The 15,865-nt window shown below is 44.2% G+C and overlaps 1 protein-coding gene across 4 annotated transcripts; it reads left to right on the forward strand.

Moving 5' to 3' along the window:
• The first annotated feature begins 3,021 nt into the window (after positions 1 to 3,021).
• On the forward strand, positions 3,022 to 15,093 carry LOC147895401 (pentatricopeptide repeat-containing protein At3g09040, mitochondrial-like). Of its 4 annotated transcripts, XM_087383762.1 has the most exons (3): positions 3,022 to 3,357; positions 10,719 to 10,827; positions 11,602 to 15,093. In XM_087383762.1, exons 2-3 carry the CDS (start codon positions 10,816 to 10,818, stop codon positions 13,966 to 13,968), a joined length of 2,379 nt encoding a protein of 792 aa, XP_087239888.1. In that variant the 5' UTR covers positions 3,022 to 3,357; positions 10,719 to 10,815; the 3' UTR covers positions 13,969 to 15,093. The 4 variants fall into 4 exon arrangements, with proteins under 4 accessions (XP_087239888.1, XP_087239884.1, XP_087239886.1 ...); XM_087383758.1 differs by lacking the exon at positions 10,719 to 10,827 and having other exon boundaries at positions 11,212 to 15,093; XM_087383760.1 differs by lacking the exon at positions 10,719 to 10,827 and having other exon boundaries at positions 11,241 to 15,093.
• Positions 15,094 to 15,865: the final 772 nt, after the last annotated feature.

A 15,865-nucleotide genomic window follows, 5' to 3' on the forward strand; every position in this document is an offset into this window, starting at 1 on the left:
TTTATTAGTTTTTGGGCTACCCTTAAACCCCCTTATTTCGTAAAAAATATATACATATATTAATTTTCTTCTTATCCCTTATTTTCTCCTTTATATATTAATCTTTTTAATTTTTTAATTTATTTTTTTCCCCCCTTTTTTCTATGCCCTTTTAAACATATTGCTTATTCAATCTCCAAATTTTCCCCTAAAAAAAAAACCCTTTTTTTCTATTTACTATTTATTAATTGATTTTTCACTTTGTTCCGGTTTCTCCTAATTAATTTTTCCCCTAAAACCTTCTTATTTTCTCTCTTCTAATGTTTCCTACCTTCCAAACCTATTATGGTCTATTTTATCCTAGTTACCAAACACGCCTATTATCAATTGCCTAACATATTGGCCTACCTTTAATAAAGCCCCCCCCCTCCCCTCCCCCCTCTCCCCGCATTTTTTCCCACCTATTATTTTCCGCATTGGCATGCATACACACGTGCCTAGCCGCCCTCCCGACCCACCTTCCCAAATCTACGTACTCTCTAGCTAGATGCTTTCTCCCGACTCCCTATATGCCTATGGCCCGTCCAACTACCCCTACCTTCTCCTATATATTACCCCATCCTAATGCTCCCATGAAGTCCACCCGCTACCCCGTACTCTGTGCTTGTGCGCTCTCATCCTTTGTAGTATGTCCAGAGCTCCAGGTCTTTACTCCAATTCATGCCGTTGGCGTTTGTACTACCCACCTAGCACTGCGCGTTTGTGCTGCTCACTGCCTAGTGCCCATCTTTACTACCTAAGGGCTTACAGCGCACCTACTGATCAAAGGTTTGCAACTCTTAAGAAGCCTTTGACACACTCCTTGAGTTTCGTTCCACACGGTGACCATGGACTCCTGTCTCACAGGTTAAATGCACATACAATATATTCTTCCCTCCCTAACCCCCCTCTCCAATTATATCTAAACCCCCTGCTTCTCCCCCCCCCCCCTTATTTTTTACTTCAATTACCCCCTCTTATTTCCTTATTAATCTACCCAACTACTCTAGGTTCCCCCCTCTTGCCCGAAAAAATAAAGTGCGTATAAATGTTCGCTCCCTCCTCACCCTTATTTTTTACTCTAGTTTCGTTTATAAAAAACAATTCTACCTATTGTCTTACTAAACTATTTGGTTTTCCTTACTTTCCGAAATTTTAAAACCCCTCCACCTACTCTCTTTACTCTTCTAACTATTTCCTTCCAATCACTCTCTCTGCCCTTTCTTTATAACTACCATAAATAAAGTCCCCTCTTAATTTTTAATTTTTATTTTTTCCTTTTGATATGTCCTCATTTATTCTTTCCCTTACAAGTTCCCCCAAGTAATTTTTCCATACACCCCTTGTTTTGTTTATAACTAAAATATTTCCTATATTTTCCCTCCCCTAAATACGCAACCTAACCCTTTACTGGATTTACTCTACTAGATCCACACTCGAATATACCCATCCTTTTACACTTGGGTACTTTTTGCTGGTTAAAATTTTGGCTAAGTTTCTAATTTATTGTGACCCCGATAACAAGGGAGGAGGGTCTATGACACCTATCTTCCCAACTTAAGTTAATTTGGTTCTTATCATGTTTTCTTATTGGATGGTGGCAGGTATGCAATTCTCCTCTTCAATAAATGAGATGCTTGTCAGGACTTCACCAGCTGTACTTTTTGCAAATAGTTTTTTGCTTAAAACATTATTGGCATTCCTTGCCAAATAAACTCTTACATTCTCATAAGTGGACCCTGACCCTGAAGCTGGAACTACCTAAAGGATTCAACACTTTTGTACCAACGCTTGTTTTATGAACACCCATGTAATAAATAATTTTTTATCCACCCTTATCTGAGCTTTGTCTGCCGTGTTGTTAAAAGGTTTTATATTTTAAACACACACACACACATACATGCATTCATGCATGCGTGCATGTATGTGCACATACGACTATCCACCTTGCACACATCTGCTCTCATGCACATACATGTGCACATGCATTGCCTACATACACACACACATGCAGATAGACAACTAAATCAAAAACCACATATAAGTGATAGAAAGCTCCTCAGATATGCCCTTTTTGTTACTACTACTATTAACAAGTTTTGAAGAATACTCTTGAGAATGTATTCTCTATTGACAATTACTATATGCTTATTCCGTATTGGCTTCCTTTCTCTAAGAAAAAAATGGGGCTCAAGACATTCCAGTTCTTTGTGTATCACCACCTTCTTGAATCTCCCAATTTGACATAATATCATGATAAAGTAAAGTATTTGGATGTTTGCGGCACATCTTCAACATTGAACAAAGTTGCCATGTTATAGGTGATGATTGGTGATACTTAACTTAGAAAAATAATTATCATTATTTGCAAAGTCACCTACATGAACTTCCATCAAGCAAAGCCCAGAACAAACTACACTCCTTTAATTGCTATATGCAGTATTAGTAAGTTGTAAGGATATTGAAGAAAATGCCTTGTAAAATTTTAATTGGGGATAATTTACACAAGCAAAAGCCCTTTGTGATATCCCATGTGACAAGCAAAGACTCGATGTGACATCGACAAAAACAAAAACATATATTGTACCAATGTTACTCTATGATGCGACATCGTAGCCCCTTCCTCCACAATCGATCAGTCCCATTAACCCATAAGAGCAAAAACATATATTGTACCAAATGCTACTCTATGAATGTGAACTTTAGGCCTATGGAGATCATGCATGACCTTCATTCAAATTAGATTGTTTACAAACTAGAGCCACCCATGTGTGCCCACAGTAACTGTGAGCCAGGGTGCCCATGGTGTGCTAGTCTGTAAAATCATCCGTGTAGATTTGCAGGTGATGGAAGTGATGCACACAAAGGATTTTGAGTATGTTTAACCCATGACGAGGTGTGTCGTGGACTCTTGATCGAAATGGAAGAAGTCCACCTAGTGATTTAGATCAATAATTTAGATAAAGGAGTTCACTTAGTCATTTAGATCAATAATGTATTCCAATCTGTGGAGTACATCTGAAACGTCTTCAGAAGTCAGCAATGAGAACCGGAACCTTTGTCAGTGCCATTTCCGGCAGACTTACATCTATGGTGGCATTCGTGATTTTGATAGCCATTCTTCGGCACGGGGCAGAGGGCCCCCGGGTTTTGCTGGAAGTTATAGAGAGGAAGATGGATACTGTGGAGGAAACTCACAGACGACAGGCTGTTTCGGTGAAAGGAGAGAATCCGTCATTTATCAGCGCTTGTACAAGAGCAGAATTGAGTCAATGTGGTACGGGGTTTCACTGGTGGTGGGCCTCCTTCTGCACTGACAGCGTTGAGGCCAGTAGCTCGGTAAGTATTTATACTACTAGTGAGGCATTTTTTACAATCAAGGATTAAATTAAAATAAAGGGTATGATTTCCGGTTAGAGAATGGCAAACGGTAGCTACCGACATAGAACTACCTATTATACGACTTCTGAGAGTTTTAACCAGAAGTCTCCATATTTGTTAGCACTGCTCCTTTGGGAGAGTGTTATTGAAACTCTCTTGTAATTTTTAAGAACAAGGTGAATGATAATAAATCATTCATAAGGCCTGCCCAAAATCTAAAATACCAAAAAAGAAGACGAATTGGATTGCAGCTCGGAAAAGAGGGTCGAGAGATGATGAAAGAGAGAGAGAGAGAGAGAGAGAGGGGGGGGGCGGGAGGGAGGGGCTAAAAATATGGAGGATTTTCTGAAAATTGGAAAATGACAATTTTTCTCTTCTTGGGAATCGTCTTCACTAAGACCTACCTCACGGCAGGCCAAAAAATAATTAAGTGGTGTGTTTCAAATTGCCATTTATGGCGATCATCCTACAAAAATGACCTTTTTAATAGCCCAACGCCCTTTCAAAAATAGTTTGCTTTCTCTTTTGCTTCTAAAAATGCTTGCCCTATCACTATACCAGGTTGCAGTGCCCATGCGCACTTGTGCAGTCTTGTTGTGATCGTTGATTGTGATAACGAGGATATGATATATAGAATATATTTGTCAACTTTCTGCCTGGGAGCTTCAGTGCCAACTGTAACAAAATATTGAGCACTTACCATTCAATAACAAGAATGGTCCTCCAAGTACTCTGCTTGGTAGAGGGCATCGCCAAGGAGGAGGCTCGACCCTGCTTATCCTCCTCAAACTCTTGATTTTTGAAGTCTGCTCCAACAATCCACGAGTCTACATTTCTATAACCCGCCTCGAGAAAGAGGGACGTTGTTGTCAACAAGCAGGGGCATAAAAGCTTAGGATCCTAGTCTTGGAGTCTCCCACACCCCAAGGCCCATCCAGACCACATGCCCTCCAATAGCCTCTCCCTGATCTAACATGTCCGAGGCGGGCTACTAAAATGCACCTCCCCCCTCCTATCCACTGTTAGGATGAGTGAAAGGGCCTCAACATCTGTATTCCCACTCCTCTACGTTATTCGAATCTGCGAGTCTCCTCCCTACAATGACTACGCCAGTGGTGACCTTCAAGATCTTCCTTGCACCCATATGAAGTGCGTAACTCTCTGCAGCGGGAGGCAATGCCTATGGTAGTTTACAGTTTCCATATTTTCTCTCTTGCTATGGCTTCTCATTTGCTTATCTCCAACTTTGATGAAGGGAGGAAGCTGGATGGCACCAACTATCACCTTTGGAAGGTGAAAGAGTCTCCCTTTTTCAAGCGATTGGGCTCCCTTCTTCACTAGTTGATGGACCTCACAAGGGTTTTGAAGTGTCAAAATAAATAACAACCTAGTGCTAGACCTGTAGTGGAACATGGATCGTGAAGGAATGACATAGCTCTCTCCAATCTCTTGCTGACTTTGTGCACAAAGAGATGAACTTGGATCTAGAAAAATACAGCAAGAAAACCTCAGTTAGAGTACTTTAGCTCCAGACTTCAGACTTAAGTACAAAGCACAGCCTCGAAACTAACAGCCAAGTGTGGGAAAATTGAAGGCGATTGTGCCTCTGAAACTGCTGCCTCCTGCACCCTTGGAAGAGGCTTCTGTACGAGGAGCAAGTGGCCAAGAGCCACTAAAAAGGGCAGTCTGCCTCAAAGCCCCCACCCTTCCTTTCCTCTGTCTTTCCTGAAGTGGCATATCAGCCGTTCAAAGCAGGACTACCTCCCTACAACAACTGACCTTCTGGTCAGCTGTTAGATGACATGGTCAGCTCCAGGGTTGGCCCAAAGCAGCCCACAAGCTGACTATAAAGTTGTTCGGTCAGTCAGTAGATAAAGGGCACCAAATCTACCTTGCAACGGGCAGATCTACACAGCTCAATGTGGGCATGTGCAGCCTCCTCAAAATCCTATCTTATTATCCTATCATCGGTGCAATCAGACTAGGATGATGAGTTCAGGTCTAAGGTAGGCTTCCTTAGAAAGGACATTTGGTTTGTTCTAGCTAGGACCTGTTGTAGGGTTCCTCTAAATAGATCATAGGGTGTGTAATATAAGTAAAGTTTAACCTACAGTTGGGCATCTCGGATAACTTACTGTCTGTGCAGCAGAATATGCGAACAGAGAAGAGAGAGCAGATATGCGAACTGAGACAGCAAGAAATGCGAATGCAAAAGAGATGGAACTGTGCAGCAAATGTCAGGAAAAACTCTACCTTTTGACTGAGAAAACCTCCACAAACTTAGTTCAACTCCAGGGCAGAACTGCGCCACTGTTGGACTGGAGTATGTGGTAGAACTGCACCTCAAGACTGCTAGTACAACTCCCAAAACAGCTGCAGAACCAGGGCCCCAAATGACCCTATTTATAGGGGGGACTGGCAGAGAACTGACTGACCAGGTCTGCGATTGACCTGACCAGGTCCGGTTGGGTTAACCTGACCTGGTCAGGTCAGTTAACCTTACCCTGGTCAGGGTCCCAACTGGCCTGAAACTGGGTTCCCTTCCAGAATGGCCTCAAACTCTCCTCAAACCTGGTCCAAACCGACCTCAAACCAGGCGCTGCTCACCCAGCAGTTGGCCCTGGCAATGTGCCCTGGCCAAACCCCCAATGAACCTACAGAAATACAGTGAGAAAGGATGAATCTACTATTGCTCTCTCTGGCAGGTCACACCCACATAGAAGCCCTCACACTCTAGTATACAGATAGGAGATGACACTCTCTAACACCCCCTCCAAGCTCTTGGATGTTGAATCAAACCTAGGGAGCTGGAATGTTTTATGGAATTGCTGTTGAGGAGGGTTCCTTGTCTTCATCAATGGCTTCTGAGACATCAAAGCATAATTCACTTGCAGGGGTTCCTCCTTCAGGGCATTGTCTTTACTTCAATGCGATGTGCATGGTCCCTCGTTGAGCCTTTCAAAGGGAAGTCAGTCACTCTAGAATCTCGAAATGTCTCTATCAACCACTTAGGAGCACGACCAGAACCGTGAGCCTCCACCTGCTTTTGGGGCTCATCATCAACTTTTGGATCATCTTCTAGTACCTGCTCTGGCTCAGAGGCAGGAACAATAGCTCGGCCCTCATAATCACCACACTCTCCAAGAACCTGTGGCTTCTCAATTGTGGAAACTGGAATCTGTTCCTCGAAGATCATGTCCCTAATAACCGCAATCTCTCTCCTGACGGGTCATATGATCTGTAGCGTGCTGAGAGAGAGTTGTATCCAACAAAGACAAATTTTTGGGATTTGGAGTCTCTGCTTCTTAGGAATATGAACATAGGCATCGCACATGGAAGTAAGACACATCTGGCTTGTTACCAAAGTATGCAAGGGGTTATCTCTGGGACAATAGTCGTTGGAGAACATTTAAGGATGTGGACTGCCATTGCCACTGCCTCTTCCCAAAGAGAAAGGGAAGGCTGCTATGCTCCAGCATCGTCCTTGCCATCTCCACGACGGTCTTGTTCTTCCTCTCACCCAGTCCATTCTCGAACGGAGTCCCTATGTTTGCACCTGACAACAAAATCTTTCAAAAGCATGGGAGCAGAATTCACCTCCTTTGTCAGCCGGAAAAGCTTTTATGGGCAATGCAGAGTCCTTCTCTATTCGAGCACATCATTCTAGGAACCATGTAAACGCTAGATCCTTCTGGGCCGATAAATACACCCAAGCAAATCTGCTGAAGTCATCAATCGGCAGCATAAAGTAGAGAGCTGCTCCTTTAGTCTGGATCTGTATAGGTCCACAAAGATCCATGTGAACCATGACGATAGCTTCGGTTGTGGCAGATGATGGTGTCCCCCTGCTTAGGATGGTTGTAGAGGACCTAGAGTCTCTTCCGGAGGTGATTCTTCTTGAGACCCTTGAGGCGGGGACGTTCCGGTAGAGGCTGGAGGTATCTGGATTACTAGGACAGCGTCTTCGTTGCAGACAGATGGGCCACCTGGCTAGGGATTGCACCAGAGGACAGAGTCGGGCCCCTCCCCCCCTCAGTAGGATGAACAGAGACAGCAGAGGGAGCCCTGGCCGACAGGACCCAATGACCCCACAGGGAGCAGCAGCAGGATTCCTGAACCCCCTGGGTGGAGCCCTTAAAGGGAAGGTGTACTAAAGTGGAGAAAAAGGAAACTAGACAAAGTAGGCCAACCAAGAAGAGAGCCCAGGCAGCCTCTCATTCCCAGGAGGAACAGTTAGGAGCCCCCCTTGCAGGCTGCCCATCTATTTGGAGGACGTGGCTCCCGTTCCTCCAGCCGCCCCCCCCCCTGGCCGCGGAGACAGGTCCCCTTGTAGCATCCGCAGGTTACAAGAGTGATGGAGAACTTGGAGGTTGCTGCTCCTCCTGCCCGCCCCTCTACCATAGGAGAGGAGGAGGCCCAGAGTTCTCAGGTACTCGTGCAACAGCCAGCCTCCTCTTCGCTAGTGATTGATGGACATTTTCCTTGCCCCCCGGACCCCTCTCCCACACCTGTGGAGGCAAACTAATGAACCCAAAAAGGGTGCAGGAGCCAACCACACTGATCGAGCCTCCTTTTCAGAGTTGCAGTATGAAGACTGTCAAGTCTAGAGGCATAGGACACAGGCTCAGAATCTCAAGATAGTTGGCCTGAGCCTCCAGAAATCCCTTGGCAGAGGGAGCCCACCACCTAGTCTCGGAGAGGAAAGCTGGGAGGGTGAACCGCCTCCCCCTGGCACCCATGAAGGGGATGAGTCCTGCAAAGGTGGTGAAGAGGGCTGCTGAAGCAAGGGAGAGGGAGCGGCCTTGCCCTTACCAAGGATCGGAGGTTAGGGCTGGGTCAAGAGGGAGCGCGGGAGGAGCAGGTGGACCTACTACCAATGGGAGGGGTAGGGGTTGAGGGGGAAGGGGGGGGGACAGGTGACTATGGTGATAACAGTAGAGGGGGAGGGGGGGGGCGAGTTGGGACGAGGAGGAGGGGGTAGAGTGGAGAAGTGGACACTGACATGTTTCGATGCCATGATGGAGGACCAGTTGTACGGGTTTATGGATGAGTGGATGGGCCCGTAGTGGTTGGATTTGTGGCTCACTCATGATGCTTCTGCTCATTTCCAGCTTGGATTTACCCCAAAAGCCCAGCGCAAGTTTGGCAGTAGGAGTGATTCGCCTGCCACCTCAGGTAGTGTTCACGCACTGACACTACTGGACGCTTCAGCAGTGCACTGAGCTATTTGGGGTAGATATCTCTTTCATGCTACAGTGGGCACGGAAGGTTGGTATCGAGCCAGCGGCGACCTTGGTACGCAGGTGCACAGACACATATTACTCTCCCACCAAACCCTCGAAGACAAGCCTTGTTCTCTGCCACTCCCTCCCCATGAGTTGGACTGTGGTGAGTTGGAACATGCATGGGTTCCATGACGTGCATGTAGTCAACCAAAATCCTTGATACTTCGACAGGACGGGTGGTAGATTTCCTTTCGATTCAGCACATGTTCTCAGTAGCTGATATTGGACGGCGCCACCACCAGGGGCCGAGAGGTTTGGTCCCCAGCAGTAGGCTGGAATGGAGGGGTCTGCATCTTCGTCTCCCAGGAAGTAGCCCTGAAGGTCTTTGATCAGGGTGAGCTCATCGTAAGCCGTGCATTTTGGATGGGCCTCCATGCTGGCGAGTCCAAGATTGGGATCCCGAATGTGTATGCACTCACTTGCAAGCAGCACTACCCTGCTTTTTGGAGGCAAATACTCAAATAGTCAAATTCTCAAAAATATTCGTTAGTATTCTGTAGATGTTATCCAAATGATTGAATTAACTATATGGTTCAATTATGATTGGATTATTAAATCTAAACATCAGAAGTTTCCACGTGACACAAGAGCAATTGTATATATTTGCACCAAGCATGGAATCGGTACAGGGACGGCCAATATTGAGAATGCCACCACAACCACATTCAGAAAATTTCTTAGAACACAAGTAAGGTCGTGAGCACATTTCCTCAATCCAGTAACGATGTTGCCCTAGGCATCTTACTCACGTCTTTACTCATACAATATTGTTTCATAGTATAAATGGGCATAAGCATGTGGATCAATGAACTGTGAGTCTTAGTCGATTGATTGAGGAGTAGGTGTGGTTTTCATTTGGATTGAGAATCAATGCACTACCTGTACCTTGGAAGATAAGTTGGTATAGATGTAACAACTACACTCTTGTGGTCATGCTTCTTCATTGGAGTTCCATGAAGCTTGATGGAGCCTTCATGGTAGCCTCAACCAGTCAAGACTAGATGGCAGATTCCCGAGTAAGATTGGGGATTGACCCAATGACCCAATGCCAAGCATTGCTTGACAGTTGGTGTTAAAGGCTGGGGAAGGACTCCCTGAGAGAAGTGATGATTTGAGGCATACTATTCTTTGAGGCAAAGTACTAGGCTGCAGCCTCTCCATGGGGTAGTATGCAGATTATCTTACAACATAGGCCCCGAAGGTTAATAGATGAGGCTGATAGGCATCATTTAACAATCACCTTGATTGTTCTTTAGCAGATAATTCTTTCCCTTCATTAAGCAATTGATTGTAGCTCCTTCTTATCCTTGTACAGAATCATCGTATTACTTTCTCAAGGGATATGTGCTCCTTCATAACCTTTCTTGTGGTCAACCATATTTCATCAACACACCATTTTTGTAAAGATCCCGGTCAGTCCTTTTGAAGGTGCCATTTTCTCATAGGATTCTAGGTTTCCCTTGCGTTGTGCATGGACACTCTCTTTGCCTCATCTTACTACGTGGAAACTAGATAAGACAACCATCCAAGTCGAACTAATCATACTTGGTTCCCGAATTTCTACTTATTCACACGACCCTCATCATGGTCGTGTATCGGGATTTATCTGGCGGGCACACCCACATAGAAGCTCTCACTCCATAGTATACAGACATGAATGACTAACTCTAGCACTTCCACTAATGGATCAGACTTGTTATACAGCAAAGAGGCTTTTCGTGAAGAAAATGGAAGTTTGATAGAGTAGGGTAGCATGGAATGTCATATCTGAGATCCCTGGCTGAGTCAGTCTTGACCTCGGATTGGGGGGTGGGTTCAAGTATCAAGCATATACAAGTTTGCTAGCTCTCAAGATGGTTGATGGTTCGTGGTGCTGATTGTTTAGGACAATTTGCTACATGTATAAGAATGAAGTTTGGCCAACTTGTTTTAGAAGTATAGAGCTAGGGGGTTAGTTTCAAGTCTTACGAAGAATATGGCTGGGTGTGGAGTTTGTTGGTTCTGTTAAGATGGTTCATGGTGCTGATTTTTCAGGACAATTGGTTACATGCGGAAGGATAATCAATTGCCTGGGCCTTTTTCCTGAAAGAATGGGCACGGAGTCCTACCTCCAAGTTCCACCCTTTTTTTAATGGAGTTTAAGGTGTGATGCACTAACATGATCTCAATTATCAGGATAATTGATGCTTTGTTCCATCAATTTATACGCTCATTTTTTAAACAATTAATCATTTTCTGTGGTGTTATGTTGAGGAGTTTTGTTTTGGTTTATGCATCTCCTAAGCCATATTATGATGTGATTCTTTGATCATGTTGGTGCTAATATGGATGGTAGATTTGGTCTGAAGTGTTTCTTCATGTTGCTTCATTGTGGCTTGTAGGTGCATTACATATTCTAAGAAAAAAAACCTCTGTTTACATTGATACAGTCAAGATTGCATGCATTGTGTGCATGATTCTAGAGTTGGAATTTCTTACAAACTGTTGCACTCAACAAAACTGATCCAACATAGTGCTTATTTTTTAGTCTTCCTATGTATGTCTATTTCATGACAGTGCAAGACAGAGAAGCAATTTTGCTGGGTCCCATGGAGCCACCTTTTTTTGTTTTTAATTTTGGGAAGAAAGGAGGGGAGTATGCAGGGCCCTCGAATTTTGATTGAGTTATTAAGAATCCTACTGATGATCAAAGATTGTACTGGGAACAGGATACTGGGGTGGATCAGAGATGATTTACTGTTACAAACTAGATCATTGCATCGTGTTGACTTGTTTCTTTCAGATGAGCAGCTGCATAGTTAAGAGCAATAGGGAGATGAGGACACTGAGTAAAGAGGGATGCTTGAAAGAAGCACTCCATATCTTGTCCCATATGGACACTCAAGACTACTTCGATAACTATATATGCCTGTTGCAGGGATGTATGAAGATGAAAACTCTGAATGTGGGGAAACAGGTCCATGATCATATCATACGAAACGGGTTTAAGGCAGACAGGTTTCTTTGGAACACCATTGTAAACATGTATATTAAATGTGGGAGTGTGGTTGATGCACGGCAGACGTTTAACTGGTTAACTGCACGAAATTTGGTTACATGGAATGCTATGATATCAGGATATGCCCAGCATGGACTGCCTGAGGATGCCCTTCAACTCTTTTGGAACATGAACGAGGAAGGAGTGAGGCCTGATGAAGTCACTTTCTTGAGTTCCCTGAAGGCGTGCGCTAGCGTTGGAGCCCTTGAACAGGGCAAGAGGATCCATGGTCAGATGGTTGAAAGTTGCCTCAAGCCAAATGGTTTTATTGGAAACACTCTCGTTGACATGTATGCCAAGTGTGGGAGCTTAGCAGATGCATCTCACATTTTTAAGAGTATGTTGGAACGGACTGTTGTTTCGTGGAATGTCATGATTTCTGGATTTGCCCAGCATGGACATTATCATGAGGCTTTCAAACTTTTTAGGCAAATGAATTCTGAGGTTGTAAAGCCAGATGATGTCACTTTTGCTGTCCTCATTTCGGCATGTGTGAATTTGGAATGGGGCCGGCAGATTCATGGTCACATCATCAAAAATGAATTTAAGCCAAATCTATACGTTGGAAACAGTCTTATCGACATGTATGCAAAGTGTGGGAGTACCGAGGATGCACGCCACATATTTGAGGAAATGCCAAGACGAGATGTTATCTCATGGAATGCAATGATTGCTGGATATACTCTGCATGGACATGGCAAGCAGGCTTTGGATCTATTTCGACAATTAGAACAGGAAGGCCTGTTGCCAGATGAGGCCACGTTTGTGAGTAGCCTCAAGGCATGCACCAGCTTAGGTGCCCTTGATTTGGGTAAGCAAATTCATGAGCACCTTGTTAAGCGTGGAATTAGGCCCAACATCTTGGTTTTGAGCACCCTTGTTGACATGTATGCAAAGTGTGGCAGTGTGGAGGATGCACGCAATGTCTTTGACAAAATGCCAAAACAGAATGTGGTTGCATGGAATGCCGTGATATCTGGTTATTCTCAAAATGGACATAGTACGGAAGCTTTCAAACTCTTTAGGCAGATGAAGCAGGAGGGTTCAATGCCTGATGAAGTTACCTTTTTGAGCATTCTCAAGGCATGTGCTAACCTGCTAGATTTAAACTGTTGCAAGTACGCCCATAGCTTTATTGCTGAATGTGGATTTGAGTCAGACTTATTTGTGGGAAGCACCCTAGTTGATGTATATGCTAAATGTGGAAGTATGGAAGATGCTCGAAGAGTGTTCAACAGCATGCCAAAGCGAAATGTGGTCTCATGGAATGCCATGATCGGAGGATGTGCTCAGCAAGGGCATGGCCAAGAGGGTTTGGAACTTCTTCAGCAAATGGAAGATGGAGGTGTGCAGCCAGATGAGGTCACTTTTGTAAATATTGTCAATGCCTGTGCCAGCATAGCAGCCTTGGAACAGGGGAAGCAAATTCATGGACGCATTACAAATTTTGGAAAGAAGCCAAATATTTTCATTGGAAATGCTCTTGTTGATATGTATGCCAAGTGTGGAAGCTTAGATGACGCTCTTCAAGCATTTCGCAGAATGCCTGAACGGGATGTTGTGTCTTGGAATGCACTCATCTTAGGATATGCCCAACATGGTCATGGTGAGCAATCTTTACAATTTGTTGAAGAAATGCAGAGGGAAGGTGTGAAAATGAACCACATCACTTTTGTTGGTATTCTCACTGCATGCAGTCATACAGGCTTAGTAGGTACAGGCCAAGAGTACTTTGATTCTATGCATGAAGTGCATTGCATCACACCAACAGCAGAGCATTATGCTTGCATGGTGGATGTCTTTGGCCGTGCTGGACTTTTGGATGAAGCAGCCAGCTTTATTAGGAAAATGCCTTTTAGACCTACTGCTGTGGTTTGGATGGCCTTGCTTGGTGCCTGTAGGATATATGGTAATATAGAGTTAGCCTTATCTGCAGCAGAGCACATTCTAGCTTTGGATCCAGACAACTCTGCAGCTTTTGTGCTAGTATCAAATATATATGCAGCCACTGGCCGGAGGGAGGACAGGAGCAGGGTGAGAAAATTGATGCAAGATCAAGGAGTGAAGGGGCAAGAATATTCTAGCATTGAAATCAACAAGCGAGTGCATGTATATAATGCTCAAGATGTGTGGCTTCCATGGATGAAAGACATCCATGAAGAGTTGGAACATTTGTCTGGGCAGATGGGGGTTGCTGGCTACTTGTCTGCTGACTCAGGCTTTGTACTGCATGATGTTTTAGGATGAACAGAAGGCATGCTTTCTTGGCCACCACAGTGAAAGGTAACCACTGCTCTGGAATATTGGTCACACCTTCTGTAACACCGTGAGGTGACTGCCACATGGCTATTAAATTTATTTCCAAGATTGTTGTTGAAGACATGTTGTCAGAGATGCTAGGGATTTGCTGTTGTGGCATTAATGATGACTCTTAGCATAAAGAAGGATACAGAAGTTTCTTGCGAGATTACTGTGATCAATGAATGGCATTGTATGCTTCAAACCTTTAAAAGAACACCTGGAATGTTGGAATACAATGTGATGGTAACAATTGACTATTTGACTTCATACCCATATCTAAAGGCAGGACTTCTTGATTATAGTTCCACCCAGCATGGTTGGTGTACTGTGGACCCCAGGCCACAGCACAGGACTTAGGATCATTTATGGAAGCAACTTCCATGTCATTGCTTGGCACACTGCATTCCATGATTATAGGTGGCAGCAGTTGGGCTTCTCATGGTATTTAACATCTGCCGAGCTCAGGCAGCCTTCTTGCAGTCACATTGATTGGTCTCTTAAGGGTCTAAGCGTCGAATTCGTGGAGAACCATGTGGGCAGATGAGGTCAATAGACAGCTGGGTATATGGTGTGTGCATACAACTTAAACAAAATTGGGCAGATGGGATGTGATTTAGACACAGACAATAGTGAGAGACCATACAGATGAGGAGCTAGCCTTGTGAGTGAGTCCTTGTGCAAGATGGACAAGATACTTGATCGTAATAGTACACAGTAGTGGAAACGGTCTCCCCACAGGGTACTACTCTCAGACAGGGCAGTGATAGGCAGTGGGGCTTCCGAGGTCCCAACCCAGAGCTGGTAGAGGAGCTTTTTAGTGTATCTTTGAGATTATGGCCTTTAGAAGGCTGTTATCAAGGCACAGGGGGTTCAGAGGTACAGTATCGAAGCCATGGTGTATATTTTTTAGCATAAAAGATTGGCAAAAATGAAGTTGGCTTCTGCCAGTATTAGGTGTAAAATAACCTACGACTCTTTGAGGCAACTCCCTGCATGTATGTAAAAATTTGCAATGGTAACCCAATAAATTATGATGCTTGAGCGGATGATAATGAGTAGATTTTTGCAGGGTAGGATCGGTAAGTTTCTGATGTTGTATATCCAAACAAAAGGCAGTAGTGTAGATTATTACTACAAGTGAATGTTTGTTAAGCTGTATATCCAAACAAAGGCGCTTGAGTAGATTATTACTCCCAGGACCCCACTTGCCAGATGTAGAGGCAAGAAAATGTTCTTAAAGCCTCGTGGCTCATTTGAAATTTATACCTACTTCAAATGTGGGAGATGCTCGGGGGGGCACCCGCTAGTGGCTCCTTTGTTAAGTTATATGTAGGCCGGGGGCCTTCGAGTTGGTCAAAATGGAAGGGCTGCAACAAGAAAGCTAAAGCCTCTGCCTATAAGAGAGCTTGAGCCAGTCCTTGACTCACCCAAAACTCCAGCGGGGGTTTACAAATAACAAATGCTTGACGGGCAACTTTGAGAAACCTTGAAGAGAAATCATTGGATTTCACAGCCATTTGACGTTCATTTTATTACAAAAGACTTTCTAAGTGCTGCTTCTTTCGTTACTAGTGCCTTATAATACAGCAATTGGAGGTTCAGAATGCATGGCTTACTTGATTTGAAAAAGAAAAGAAGTTGAATGGGATTAACAAGTAAGATTAGCAGTAAAGATAATGCCGCACTGGCAAGCACATGGGATTAATAAGTAAGATTAGCACTAAACATGATGCCGCACTGGCAAGCACATGGGATTAATAAGTAAGATTAGCACTAAACATGATGCCGCACTGGCCAGCACATGGGATTAATAAGTCCGCACCGGCAAGGCATAAATTTATTC

The sequence above is a fragment of the Dipteris shenzhenensis genome, chromosome 13, assembly GCF_047967505.1.
Source record: "Dipteris shenzhenensis isolate YYH24624 ecotype China chromosome 13, Dip_SZ_1.0, whole genome shotgun sequence".
Classification (NCBI taxonomy): Eukaryota; Viridiplantae; Streptophyta; class Polypodiopsida; order Gleicheniales; family Dipteridaceae; genus Dipteris; species Dipteris shenzhenensis.